The sequence below is a fragment of the Triplophysa rosa genome, linkage group LG1, assembly GCF_024868665.1.
Source record: "Triplophysa rosa linkage group LG1, Trosa_1v2, whole genome shotgun sequence".
Lineage (NCBI taxonomy): Eukaryota > Metazoa > Chordata > Actinopteri > Cypriniformes > Nemacheilidae > Triplophysa > Triplophysa rosa.
In genome coordinates, this window is record NC_079890.1 from 9,612,008 (window position 1) to 9,625,844 (window position 13,837).

General features: G+C 38.0%; 1 protein-coding gene across 2 annotated transcripts in view; it reads right to left on the reverse strand.

Moving 5' to 3' along the window:
- chd3 (chromodomain helicase DNA binding protein 3) overlaps positions 1–13,837 on the reverse strand; it is a 50,202-nt gene that overhangs the window by 23,081 nt on the left and 13,284 nt on the right. Inside the window, exons 13-29 of one of the 2 annotated variants that reach the window (XM_057339828.1) lie at positions 12,453–12,543; positions 12,103–12,294; positions 11,749–11,949; positions 11,018–11,155; positions 10,489–10,610; positions 10,210–10,383; positions 9,249–9,390; positions 8,298–8,429; positions 6,656–6,773; positions 6,113–6,237; positions 5,742–5,973; positions 5,400–5,566; positions 4,724–4,901; positions 3,203–3,289; positions 2,492–2,577; positions 1,956–2,089; positions 1,715–1,859 (exon numbers count right to left, since the gene is read on the reverse strand). In XM_057339828.1, the coding sequence (XP_057195811.1) occupies positions 1,715–1,859; positions 1,956–2,089; positions 2,492–2,577; positions 3,203–3,289; positions 4,724–4,901; positions 5,400–5,566; positions 5,742–5,973; positions 6,113–6,237; positions 6,656–6,773; positions 8,298–8,429; positions 9,249–9,390; positions 10,210–10,383; positions 10,489–10,610; positions 11,018–11,155; positions 11,749–11,949; positions 12,103–12,294; positions 12,453–12,543 (2,464 nt within the window). Of the gene's footprint in view, positions 1–1,714; positions 1,860–1,955; positions 2,090–2,491; positions 2,578–3,202; positions 3,290–4,723; positions 4,902–5,399; positions 5,570–5,741; positions 5,974–6,112; positions 6,238–6,655; positions 6,774–8,297; positions 8,430–9,248; positions 9,391–10,209; positions 10,384–10,488; positions 10,611–11,017; positions 11,156–11,748; positions 11,950–12,102; positions 12,295–12,452; positions 12,544–13,837 lie in introns of both variants that reach the window. The other variant, XM_057331835.1, reaches the window with a different exon arrangement.

The window sequence follows — 13,837 nt, forward strand, 5'->3', positions numbered from 1 at the left end:
GCGTAACGGTGCGTTTCCACTGGCGCGGAGCAGAGGGAGCGTTTTCAATTCACTTGTATGAGAGCTGCGCTTGACGCTCACGTGTTGCATTATGGGACCGACAGCGGGGCGGAGAAGGCATTAGGCTTGTTCGACTTGATGCGGCCCCGCTAGATCCGACAGGCGGATGACATCAAAGTACCGCGAGAGCGATTCAAAAGGAAACTTTTTATGTTTTTTCGAATCACTCTCGCGGTACTTTGACGTCATCCGCCTGTCGGATCTTTAGGCGCCGCATCAAGTCGAACAAGCCTATTGGGAGTGTCAAAAAGTTAGGCTCTTCTTAACTTTATGCAAATATCAAGCAACAAACACCGGGCGACAGCCAATCACTGTAAACAGTAGGCAAGCCAAGATTATGACTATGTTTCCGACTGCTTGCAAATGGTGGATTCACACACCTCAAAGCAAACGCGCCTCAGCATTGCCTGCGGCACGCTCTGCTGTAGTGGAAATTCACCGTAACTGCTTTTTCTCCGTCGTCTTTGATTTTCAATGCTGTTTTTTCTATGATTGACTTGTTGCACGCCGGTCTGTTGTTGTGGGGACATTGCCACGCCTCTAAACATGACACGGCATAAAACGAAACCTGATTGGTTGCTTTACCTGTCAGTTGGCTACGCGAGACTAAGTAAATGATGACAGAATTTTCATTTTTTTATCACTTTAAATTAGAATATTTGAGTCATTTGTAAAACAATACTTTACAGAGAAACATTACTGGTGTACATCTTGAAACAAAACAATCGCACTGATACATTTTAAGATATGTGAGTGCAAGACGCCTCTAACATTTAAATTAATCTGGGACTACTCTTAAGCCTTGTTCGGGAAACCGCCCCAAAAGAGTGACTAATAATGATTTATGGCAAAAAAAATCACAAATATGGAGATACAAGGTTTCAGAGGGACAGCAGCGATATGATATTGTATAAATATCAATTTGATTATAAAACGTGACAATACAAAATGTAGATAGCTATGCCGGAACCAGACCTGGACCTCCCTAAAAGCAAACTGCTTAGGGCCCCGCCGCCACTAGGGGGCCCCCAAGAGCACAAGAAATTACAGATTTTTTGTGATATATTCATGACACACATCCATTTTGTCACATAGGGCCGTACCCACTATTTTTTCTGTGGTGTGTGTCAAAATTTGTGAAATTACTGACAATACTGACAGTTATTTGTATGAAAAATATAAAACGCCTTAAAGCTGCAGTCTGTAACTTTCTTTGTTATAAAGATGAACACAAAAGCACTTATTTAGGAAGTAAATAACAATCTGTGTTCATGTCTCCTTACCTTAGCCTGTTTCACAATGGTAAGCTTATGTTTGGCATGATATTGAGAAAAATATAAAAGCTAATTCACAATGTTCCAACAAATGCATTTGTTAGCTTTTAGAATGTTGGTCTTTGTTGGTGTTTGCTGGAGTATGTTGGATCATTATGAATTAGCCTTTAGATTAATATTTTAATTTATTTTCAATTGCAATTTTAGGTTTCAAACAGATATGGCAATGCAAAGGTAAATATTATGCTTTACAGCTTCAATCTTGAGAGTACTGACCATCAAAAAAATAAATAAAACTTTCTTGAAAAATTATGCTTTTTGCCCATTATTTAAATGAAAGACCCAGTTAGTACCCTCAGCTTCAGAAGACTCACACTGACCTTCTTCTTAACCAGAGACATGACCCCTATACGCGTGAGGACCGGCTGCCTGCAAAGCCCCTCCCGTGGAACGCCGTCAGCAAATGTTTCCGAACCGTCGGACACCGGCTCACAAAGGTGCCTCATGAAGAGCGACACATACGCCCTGCACAAGAGAGCAAAGAAAACAACAGTCTCTTAATGTTTCTATATCTGTTGTCATTTTCCAAACACAAGTGTTTATGGGTGATGAATTTTGTACTTGAATTCTTTCTCGCTCTTGCCGCGGAGGTCTCGCACGAGCCACTGGCAGGAGAAGGCATCTTGAGCTGGCATCCCCCACCTCATCACAGCATTCAGGAAGGCCTTCCTCTGACGCATATTAAAGCCCAACACCTGACAAACAAACAGACAAGTGAGCACAGGGCCACATTTTTATCATTTTAATCTAATCAGAATTCATATGAAAAACAGGCAGGTTTTTTTGACATAATGAAACTTTAGTTGGGCAATTGTCAAAGCTGGAAAAATGCATCAAGGTTATCTCCAGCTGTATGTCAGTCAGTTTTATTATGAGAGGCTCACATCCAGAGACGCTGTATTTACTGGCCCTGAAAACAACCTTCAGATAAACAAACGCTCGGAAAATACGCTATTAATCACATTAAACTGTGACCATATACATGGACATACTGTTAAAAAAACAGGCAAATCTACAAACATCTATTTAATGAAACTTGCATTTATTTAATGTGCAGCTGACGCATGCCAAAACAAATTAATAATTGAACGTGATACCTCGATGTTGCCACCCACCCTGGCCAACAGGGGGGGCAGCGGTTTATCCTTCTCGTTCCTGAGCTGCCTGCGAGACTGTCTGCGACCTGTAGAGGAGAGAGAAGAGTCAGCCAAGAGATCAGTAGACATGTCCATCTCACTGAGCCAGAATCAGGAAACAGGGTTACAACACAGGAAGGATACATTATCCTGAACAGCTGCACAACATACACTGTGAGCGTGTCTACAGATGAATAGCAAAACCTGACAAAACCACATAACATCCCCATGGGAAAACAAGGGTCATAAATGCGTCAAGTAATGTCTTATATAAATATTGCCATCTAAAACTGTCAAACCCTGTGTTTGATGGGTGAGATTTAGAAGTTACACAATTTTTTTTTAATTTTGATTGTAGATTCTGGGTGGATTTAGTTTAATGTGTTTTGAGGCCGGTCCCACCCTTGTACTTTTGTCCCAGCCCTATCAATTCTAAGGGCTTGTGTAAATTTGTCACGCATTTTGGGAATATTTTGTTGTCTGCCAGCTGGAAGTTGTAAATAACATCACACAGAAAAATAACAACACATCTCTTCTCAACACGCAACATGGTTTGAGATATCATCCATGTCCATGTCATGAATGATACTCAATGTGTTGCGTACTAAAAATAACCCTTTATTTTGTATTCGGAAGAATATGTGAATGATGTGTTTGCAGGTGTGTCCTCACCCTCAGGTCTCTCATCAAAGTCCTCGTCTTCCTCCTCCGAGCCAACAGAGTATTCTGATTGGTTATCTGAAATGTCAGCATGCCACTCTGAAACAACATATACAATCAATGTCACTGCCCTCACACAAACACAAACCACAGTACACTGTTTTTGCTGTAGAGATTGGTGCAAATGTGTCAATACCGCAGAATATTAAACATAAATAAATAATAATCAAATAATGTGAATTTATGTTACATTCAGATACAAGATCATGGTTATACTCAACTCTTGTATAAGTTTGGCCAACCTTTTCAAATAATTAAAGAGGAGACTGCTCTTGTGACTGCTTCATATTTGGATCTGTTCTATATCTCCACTTTTCTAACCATATACATTTCTTTAAACTTTGCTGTCACAAAAAATGATTTAGCGCCACACCAAAACATAGGGCTGCTTAAAAAATGTAAACCAGAAGTCATTTAGCAGATTTTCTGTGCATATATGTATGTCGTGCAGAAGGTAAACCACATCATTATGACCCTGCAGGCAGGCTGCTTGGTATGTGTGAGTACAGTTTATCATTATTATCACTGTTATTATGCAGTCATAAATGCCATCTTAAAACCAAAAATTCCATATTTTTCATTTTCAACGAAAACATTCCTTCATTTTTAACCCTGACATTTTGTTTTTCCTTTGTAGTTGAAAAGGTGGCACACTTCGGCATCCACTGGGTGTTGTGGATGTAGATGTTTTGAGTGCTAAATCCTTGTGGCCGCTGAATTTGACCAGAACAGCAGTGGATACAGTACAGTCTTTATTTCCCTCTCTAACAAAAGTAAAACCGCATTGGAGTGAAATTACCACAAAATGTAATTTTGGAGTTTCAGATGAGAAAATATCATGCCGAGTACAAAATGGATTTATTATAATTAAAGACGAGAGGAAAGGGCACTTCACATTGTGTTGAAAACCTAATTGCCTTTGCATCCACATTTGAAGTCTGGGATTTGAAGTCTGGTTTAAACCTGGGAAAGTTTCAGATTTTTTAAACATTATGACAAAAGATTATCTTATGCACTATTTTAGGTCATTACCCGCACCGAGACATCAACATCTTTGTAGAAAAGGTCTGATTTCTTTGCTTCCACTAGAGAGCAAAGTGCTTTTTAAAGCATTCACTTTAATTCCATGATTATAAGATTATAAATAAGAAACACAAAGTATAACTATTTTTGGACCTAAAGCACACTGTATTTTTTAGAATCTGCACAAACTGACCCATTTGTGTGGTTGAAAATTATACTGGCACGAAAAATGTTTTTCTTGGAAAAAGATATCTAGAGTAGTCTATATAGACTATTGTGAAATATATTAAATGTTAAGACAACAAATAAAACACTATGCCCCTACATTAACAGTATCTGGCAAAAGGCTGGGGTACAGTAAATGGACTTAGTCCAATTCACAGTTGGAATAAAAACATTTTGGCCAATTTTTTTTAATATTCTGTTTATGTAGGATGAGTGGCACGGTACCTTGGTCCTCCTGGGCTGCGTCATTGTAGTTAACCTGCTTGCGGACTCTCTTTCCTTTGCCAAGATTTCGAGCCAGATCTTCCTGCTGCTGTTCGTAGTGATGCCTCAAGAGCTTCTCCCAGTAATCTGGATCCACATTCTCCTCTTGCTTAATGATCTCTCTCTCGATCTCTTCAATCTGGACACGCAGCCATAAACAATTACAAATTAGATAATATCCCAACTGTTTCTCCTAAACACCAAAGACTTTTTCTCAGATTTCATATCGAAAAACACACCAGTAATCGGAAATTGACTCCCATAGAGTTTAAAAAAACGTGGAAGTATTGTGCTTTCATTTGCTTATTTTTGAGCTTTCGAATTTTACGTCTCAACACCCTTTACGTACAGAAAATTATTAGACACTAGTACTTCACCTTAAAATTGGTTAGTGTGTCAGTAGAAAATGTTAGTAAACACTCCTTTTGCCATTATTTGTAATATTCTGGTGGGATTTTTATATGCACAGGGGGTCTGACAACACACAGAGATAGAATGCTTCATAAAAATATGCTTCATAAAGATGCAAACATGCTTTAAGTCTTATTTACGGTTTAGAGTAGTTTTTGGTATCTATCAAATTCATTTGCTGGCCCACTTTTTGATACTCCTCAAGACTTTAATCTCTCTCTCCTACCTTGTCATCTTCTCTGACGGTGTACTGAGCCACTTTGAAGGAGCTCAGATACTCGTTCATGTTCTGCATGTCAGAGTCATCCGTGGCATCCTGGCTGCGGTCCAACAGGCGCTCGATGGCAGCGTTGTCATAGTGAATTACACTGCTGTCTTCATCCTTATTGTCCCCTGCTGAACAAAACCAACAAATGGAAAACCTTATGTAGGTACCATGTGTTGTGACATGTTAAAATGTAAAATGCTGAAAAATAATATTGTTATTTAAAGAAACACTGCTTGAATGAATTACTAAATAATTGATTTATTTCTAGAAATCAATTTATCTTCAGTTTATCAATTCCACCTTCAATCTCATCTTTGAAAAGTTCCTCAGTGCCAAACTTGAGAATGTCGTCCAGCTCTTGTTTGGACATGGATCCTGCTTTCGAGCCCAGACCGGGCCGCACTACTAAGTGCGTAAGCATCATCTTTCTCTTTGCCACTTGAGTGATTCTTTCCTCAACAGACGCTCGAGTCACAAAGCGGTAGATCATCACCTTATTGGCCTGACCTATGCGATGAGCCCGACTGAAGGCCTAAGTGAGAAAAAAGATTCAAGATGTTTTTTAAAAACGTTTAGGTTATGAGTTTCACAATTTCAAGTCTTTCCTCAAACTGTCCACTGGGGGCAAAGTATAGTATACACTAGTGCCATGTGTTGTGTAGTTTTGACACCTGAATGTCGTTGTGAGGATTCCAGTCAGAGTCAAAGATGATAACTGTGTCTGCAGTTGCTAAATTGATGCCCAGACCACCTGCTCGCGTTGAGAGAAGAAAACAAAACTGACACGCCCCCGGAGCTGTGAGATAGACAAAGAAAAACATTTTTATTTTTGACAAAAACTTTATTCAGTCGGTGTAACAAATGACAATATTCTCATGTTAAATTTGGTATAATCTTTTAAATGCTCCATTGCAAAAACCTCTCAATAATTCAAAGATCAGTTGAAAACTATGAAATATGAACTATTCTTTTGTACAGAAGGTTAAATTTCCTTGTTTCTACTGAAGCACACAATATACTATTTGGAACATTTTCATATCATGCTGGGATGGATCAGTAGCTTTTGCACAAACCCGGGAGTCCACCCAATCTCTGAGAAATACTAAACTTCACTTCTTATTGAAGGGCAGTAGAGCTGAATTAAAAACAACACAAAACTAAATAATTTTACTAGAGGTCTTTCGGGCTTTCATAAGCGATAAGCATGCTTTTACCATTGAATCTGTCTATGGCTTCCTGTCGCAGAGCTCCAGTAACGCCTCCATCAATTCGCTCATATTTATAACCCTCATAATCCAGGAAATCCTCCAGCAAATCCAACATCTTGGTCATCTGAGAAAACAATGTGTGTGTGTAAATACAATCTAATAACCCATCACTTTCAGGCCATGTACCACATCTGATCAAATCAGGCCATGCATTTAAAGGAACAGTTCACCCAAAAATGAAAACTATGTTACTTACCCTTAAATTGTTTTAAACCTATATACATTTTGTTGTTCTGCTGAACACAAAAAAGAAGATTGTTTGTAATCAATGGGGCACTACTGACAACTATAAGTAGAAAAATGATCTATTATGGTAGTCAATGGTGCCCCAGAACTGTGTAGTTTCCCACATTCTTTAAAATATCTTCTTTTGGGTTCAGCAGAACAAATAAATTTATACAGGTTTGAAACAATTTAAGGGTGAGTAAATGATGACAGAATTTTCATTTTCGAGTGAACTGTCCCTTCAAATTGTGATGCTTGCAAGTCCGCTAGCATAAAAATCCATCAGATGATTAGACACTGAAAGCTATGTTAAAACTGTAAAAAATTACAAACTAGCGACATAACATTGATGAAACTAAAAATGGCAACCAAAATAAAATATACATTTCAGATGTAGTTAATGTTTTACACTTCCGGAATCATGTGGTTGTTACGATCCCAGTCCCTGTTTCCCCTGTGTTACTGTTCTTTGTAGTTTTTAGTGTTAATTAGTTCCTCCAGCTTGTCTTGTTACCTTGTTAATTTCTATGTATTTAAACCCCAGTGTTTCCTTTGTCTAGTGTGAGTCATTGTACGTTTGTTTCGGTTCCCAGTGTCGTTACTCAGTGCCCTTTGGATTATTTTAGTGTCTTGTTTCTTTGTTCTTTCATTGTTTTGTACTTTGAGTTTTTGTTTATGAAAAATCTGACTGCAAGTTCCGCTGCCTCCCTGCCCAATATTACTCAATGTAACAGTGGTACACCACTTGGGTGCGCTTTAAACCAGGGGTTCCCAAAGTAGGGGTCCCCAGGGGGTCGCAAGGTGACTCCCAGAAATATATTTTTATTATTAGAAATAGCGTATTGTTTCAATAAGTGTAACAAATTATAAAAATATTAGTTAAGTCAAAAATAAAACCATGCAAATAATAAGCCATCAGCCTCGGAAAAGTGCCGCAGTCAGAAAGATCATCGACCTCAGGTACAAAAACAGACTGGCGTTTGCATAAAAAGGACATACATCAGCACTCGAATCAGTTTGATGAAATTTGACCATCTGTAGTAATAGCTCATGTATAACAACAAGTAAAGTAATGAGTAAATTCCTATACAATTATATTATGTTCGACTGTGTTCTTTTGTGTTGTCATTATGCGCATGTTTGGATAGACCTAACAAGTGCATGTGCGCAGTTGAGCGCAACGTTTGTATACTTTAACCACCTCCGAGGATACTGGGGGGGAGTCACTGACACTGTTATTTTGGGGGTCGTGGGCTGAAAAGTTTGAGAACTCCACTGTAATCATATTATCAGTGATTAGCGGTGTAGGTTTGTGAAGAATTTTTGTATGCAGGTGCACACGTGTATATTTGCATGTGTGTACCTGAGAGAACACGAGCACTCGGTGACCCTGTTCTTTCAGTTTTCTGAGCATTTTCTGCAGCAGCATGAGTTTCCCAGAAGACTTTGTGAGAACGACCCCTTCATAAGCTCCGCTTGGTGTCTTAGGAGCTTCCTGTAACACACAAACACACATTTAGACAAACAAACTCCTCATACACATAAGGGTCCAACACTCGCCAAGTGTCAAATTGACATTGGTGCATAAACAAAAATGTTAGTAGATGTCTGCAATTTTACAATGAACTGTAACATAATACATAGCTTTAATTAAAATATAATAACAATAATAATCTAGAGCTCTATAAGCAAACAGTTTAGCCTACTAAAGAAAGAGATGAGAGACTGAGACTGTCTCATCATGAATCGTGTACCCCAAACTTGCTACAAGAGTTTTCTGACATCCATACAACAAACTATTCGCATGACCAGCAGATGGCACTATTTACCACTTCATAAGATAGATTCATGTAAAAGGGACAGTGTACCCAAAAATAAAATTCTGTCATCATTTACTCACCCTCAAAATGTTCAGAATCTGCATAAATATTTTTGTTCTGATGAACACAGAAAAAGATATTTGATAGAATATTTGTAACCAAACAGCTCTTGGCCACCATTTACTACCATAGTAGGAAAAAATACAATGGTAGTCACATTTAGTCATTTAGCAGACGCTTTTTATTACAAGTCACAAGACCTGTTTGCTTTCCTACAATTTTCAAAATGTCTTCCTTTGTGTTCAACACAATTTTCCTACTATGGTAGTCAATGGTGGCCAAGAACTGTTTTGTTATGAGCATTCTTCCAAATATCTTCCTGTGTTTTTATCAGAACAAAGAAATTTATACAGATCTGAGAACTCAAGGGTGAGTAAATGATGACAGAATTTTTATTTTTGGGGGAACCGTTCCTTTAAGGCAACTGTTCTTACGGCAGAGGCGACGGGGAAGAGGTAGGGATGGTTGCAGCACTTCTTCAGGTCCATCATTATGTTGAGCAGAGACACCTGGTTCCCTCCTCCCTTTGAGTTTAGCGCCTCAAAGTTGCGCGTCAGGATAAATTTGTAGTATTTTCTGTTTAAGAGCATAAAGACTCCAGTTTCTCATCTTGTTTTCCAAAACAAGAATTCTTTGTCTATCATTTTCCTGCTATATATCACAGTGTTTCTCAGCTGCTTGGTTGCAGATGTGCTCATTTTAAACATTTGATACAAATACACCTGTCACAGTAGAAGCCTTTTTTGGTAGATACTAACATGGACAGATTTTCTGATTATCCTTAAAACTAAGCAAGTTAAACAGCACGGTTTCTTTTCAACACATTTTTATGTTTTGTCATGGATATTATAGTGTATAGTGTAGATTATTACATTTTGATTTTGGACATTTTGGTACAATTTACCGTTCATTTTTGTAAATATTTGTACTTCTGTACAATAAACAATTCTGTTGCTGAGCTGGGTCGCCTTGATCCAAAATGTAGATTTCTAGGCACCAAAGCAAAACCAGCTGAGAACCAATAATATATAATAACAGTTTATATCAGAGAACAAAAAAATTTAATTCAAAAACATTGACTTAACATATCGCTGCTGTCCTTCTGAAACCTTGTATCTACATATCTCGTGATTTAAATTTTTTTGCCATAAATCATTATTATTAGTTACCCTTTATGCTTGTTAATGGGTTTTGCAAATATCTAACCAATAAAAGTGCTTGTCAACTTTGACAGCACAGAAGTAATCATTTAAAAAATACAGTGATTTTCCATTTCCTGAAAAACAGCGAATTTGGACATACAAGCTTTTAGAAGGACAGCGACGATATGCAAAAATAAAATCAGAATTGTAAATGAAGTGACTGTGGGAGTGATATATATGTAGTGGCTCTCACTTTTGCATGGGGCTGAGCTCAACTCGTACGATCAGCTCAGTTTTGGCTGGCATGTTCTTAAACACGTCAGCTTTGAGTCTCCGCAGCATGTGTGGTCCAAGCAGGTCGTGCAGTTTCTTAATCTGGTCCTCTTTAGAGATGTCAGCAAACTCCTCTAGAAAACCCTCGAGATTACTGACCACAGAAACACATTAATGAGAATAACTGTTAGTATTTGTGCATTCATTTGTGCATCCGTCAGCTGTGTGCTTAGGCGTATGGCTGTGCATTTGGTCGTACTTGAAACGGTTGGGCGTGAGGAAGTTAAGCAGGTGGAAAAGCTCCTCCAGGTTGTTCTGCAGTGGAGTTCCTGTCAGCAGCAGTTTATGGTCAATCTTGTAATCATTTAGCCTCCTGAAAAACTAACACACCATAACGATTTTGGTTATTCAGCATTTAAAAAAAATGAATGTACGAAAATGTAGTTTAAATTCAATTTCCTTTTACAATGATAAATCAGAATTAAAGGGATTGTTCACCGAAAAATGAAAATTCTGTCATGAATTACTCATCCTCAAGTTGTTCCAAACCTGTTTAATTTAATTTTGTTTGGTTGACCACAAAGAAAGATATGTGGAAATATGTTTGCAACTGAGATTTCTGGGGCACCATTGACTGCCATAGTAGAAAAAATATGTATGATTTTTTTGTTCTGTTAAACAGGTCTGCAACTACTTGAGGTTGAGTAATTCATTAAAAGAATTTTCATTTTTGGGTGGAGTATCCCATTGAAGACCATAAACACTTATAACAGATACACTTATCTTACCTTGGACTGGTTGTTTTTGAGGCGGTGAGCTTCATCCACCACCAGACAGGCCCAGTCGATGGACTTGAGAACATTCTGGTCTATGGTTACCAGCTCATATGATGTCAGCAACACATGGAACTTAATGGGAGCTTCTCTCTGGATACATATACAGATGGATGGACACAGAGAAATGGTTATAGTAAAAGTTATTAATCCAAAACCAAAGCCATAATGAAAAGGTCTTTTCTGTCTCCCTCTCCTTTCGACATGTTTTCCACCTTAAAATGATACTTCACCCAAAAATGAAAATTCTGTCATCACTTACTCACTGTGATGAACACAGAGAAAGATATTTGTAAAAATGCTTATAACCAAACACATCTCAACACCCATTGACTACCATAGTAGGAAAAATTACTTAATCTTTTTTTTGTTCTGTTGAACACAAAAGAAGACATTTTGAAGAATGTAGGACACCAAACAGTTCTGGGGCACTTTTGACTACCATTATTTTTTTCCTACTATGGTAGTCAATGGGTGTTGAGAAATGTTTGGTTAAAAGCATTATTCCAAATATCTTTCTCTGTGTTCATCAGAACAAAGAAATTTATACACACTTGGAACAACTCGAAGGTGAGTAAATGATGACAGAATTTTCATTTTTGGGTGAAGTATCCCTTTAATGTCTTTTCTTTCACCTCTCCAATCACCATTTATTCCCTCCATTCCATAGTTTCTCTGGTCCTCACCCGTAATTTGAAGGCCTTCTTTCCTCCCTTCACCGCAGTGTCATCAAAGCTGAACTCGTTCTCACGGATGATGGCTCGACTATCTTTGTCTCCAGTGTAGGTAACCACGTAAAAGTCAGGAGCCCACATCTCAAACTCCCTCTCCCAGTTAATGATTGTGGAGAGCGGTGCGCTCACCAGGAACGGCCCTTTGGTGTGACCCTGACGAGGAAATTTGCAACACATGCTTGCTTACACATTGAAATGTTTATTTTATTTTTTTAACTAGTCTAACAGTTTATTAGTAATTTTTTTTTTTCAAAGTGACTAGTGCTAAGTGATTTAAAGAACAGGTCAGCACAGACAAATACAGACCTCTTTAAACAGTGAATAGAGAAAGACGATGGTCTGGATGGTCTTGCCCAAACCCATTTCATCAGCCAGGATGGTGTCTGTGCCTTGAGCCCAGGAAAAGCGTAGCCAGTTCAGACCCTCCAGCTGATACAGGTGCAGCGTTCCTCCTGTTTCTGTCACAAAGTCTGGCTGCTCCTCATATTTAATAGTCGGCTGGAGGAACAGAGGAAGAAAGAGAAGAAAAGAAAAGACCTACATGTCACCTAAGAACTTTGACAGTTAGCTGAGACAGTTTGAGAAACCTATAGTTTAGGCGATGAATACACAGAATGAAGGAATAGTATTAAAGACAGGAAAAAATGAACCCTCACATCATTAACTGGTGTGCCTGGAGCTTCATCATTCTCCTCTCTCCTCCTCATCTTCCTCTGTTTTTCTGGGTCTTCCTTCATCACTTCCTCCCTGTGAGGACAAAAAGTTAATATGAACATTTCCATGCACATCTCACAATATAATATATTATTTTTACCCTTTTTATTTTTTATAAAATAAAACAAAAACTGATACCTTTAAAGGGGTCATATGGGTTTTTCTGTGTTTTTGGTGTGTTATAAGTTGCCCATGCATGTATTAGACACGTAAAATTGCACAAATGAAAGTGTGGGAACAAAAGATGCATTCTATCTAAAAGCGAATGCTCAAGCAGACTTGCCTGAAACGCCTCGTGTAACCACACCCTGGCGAATCTACGTAAATTCGTAACATGATTTGACTAAGACCGCCCAAATCTACACGTAGTTAATGTGGGCGTAATTGTAAATCTCATTGTATCGTCTGTCAGTACAATTGCTTTGGAACCTGATGTTCCGAATATGGTAAGAGGCGTTACATTTCCATGAAATGCTTGCAGTATTTGACCAATCACTACGCACTGGTGAACTGGCCAATCATAGCACACCTCGCTTTTCAGAGCGATGAGCTTTGTAAAAAATCAGCGCGTTTCAGAGAGGCGGGGCAAAGAGGGGATACAAACATGCACGGTATGTGGAAAATACAACGTTTTTTAAACTTTAAATGGTGTTTACACATTGAGTTACATCTAAAACAATCAATAATATTTGTTTTAGCCGTGCAATATGACTCCTTTAAATACATATTATTATTAGATATCTCTGTAATGACTAATGCATGGCATAATACATGGTGGACATGTATTATGGAAACAAGTAATTGCATTGAACTACTAAACAAAAAATTGTGCACATTAAAGCACCTATTAGTAAATAAGATTAAGTAAATAAATAAATTAGTAAATAAGATTGTGTTTTTATGTTATTGCATTCAGCATTCTGCTTAAGATTCACTTTTGTTGTATCAAGAGGAGCATGGCCATTCTACATTAAATAATACATTTCCCTCTTATCATCTTGATACAACACCCCAGGGGAGGCTTGAACTCTCAGCTATGTACTGCCTTACAAGAAAGACTCACTCAATGATTGCACCATCAGAACCACTGTTCCCATACCTTCACTGAATTTAATCTTACTAGATCAACTTTTGACATGGTTGAATTTTTTAGTTTGTTAAAAGTGTTCATCTTATATATTTTGGTTATAAAAAATGTAACTGCTTGTGTAAACTAGGTGAGTAATATCACAATATCGATTAAATTAATAGAATCGAATGGTAATCGTATGGCAAAACATTCCGAGGTATCTGCAAATATCGCATCTCAAAAATCGATATTGCATCG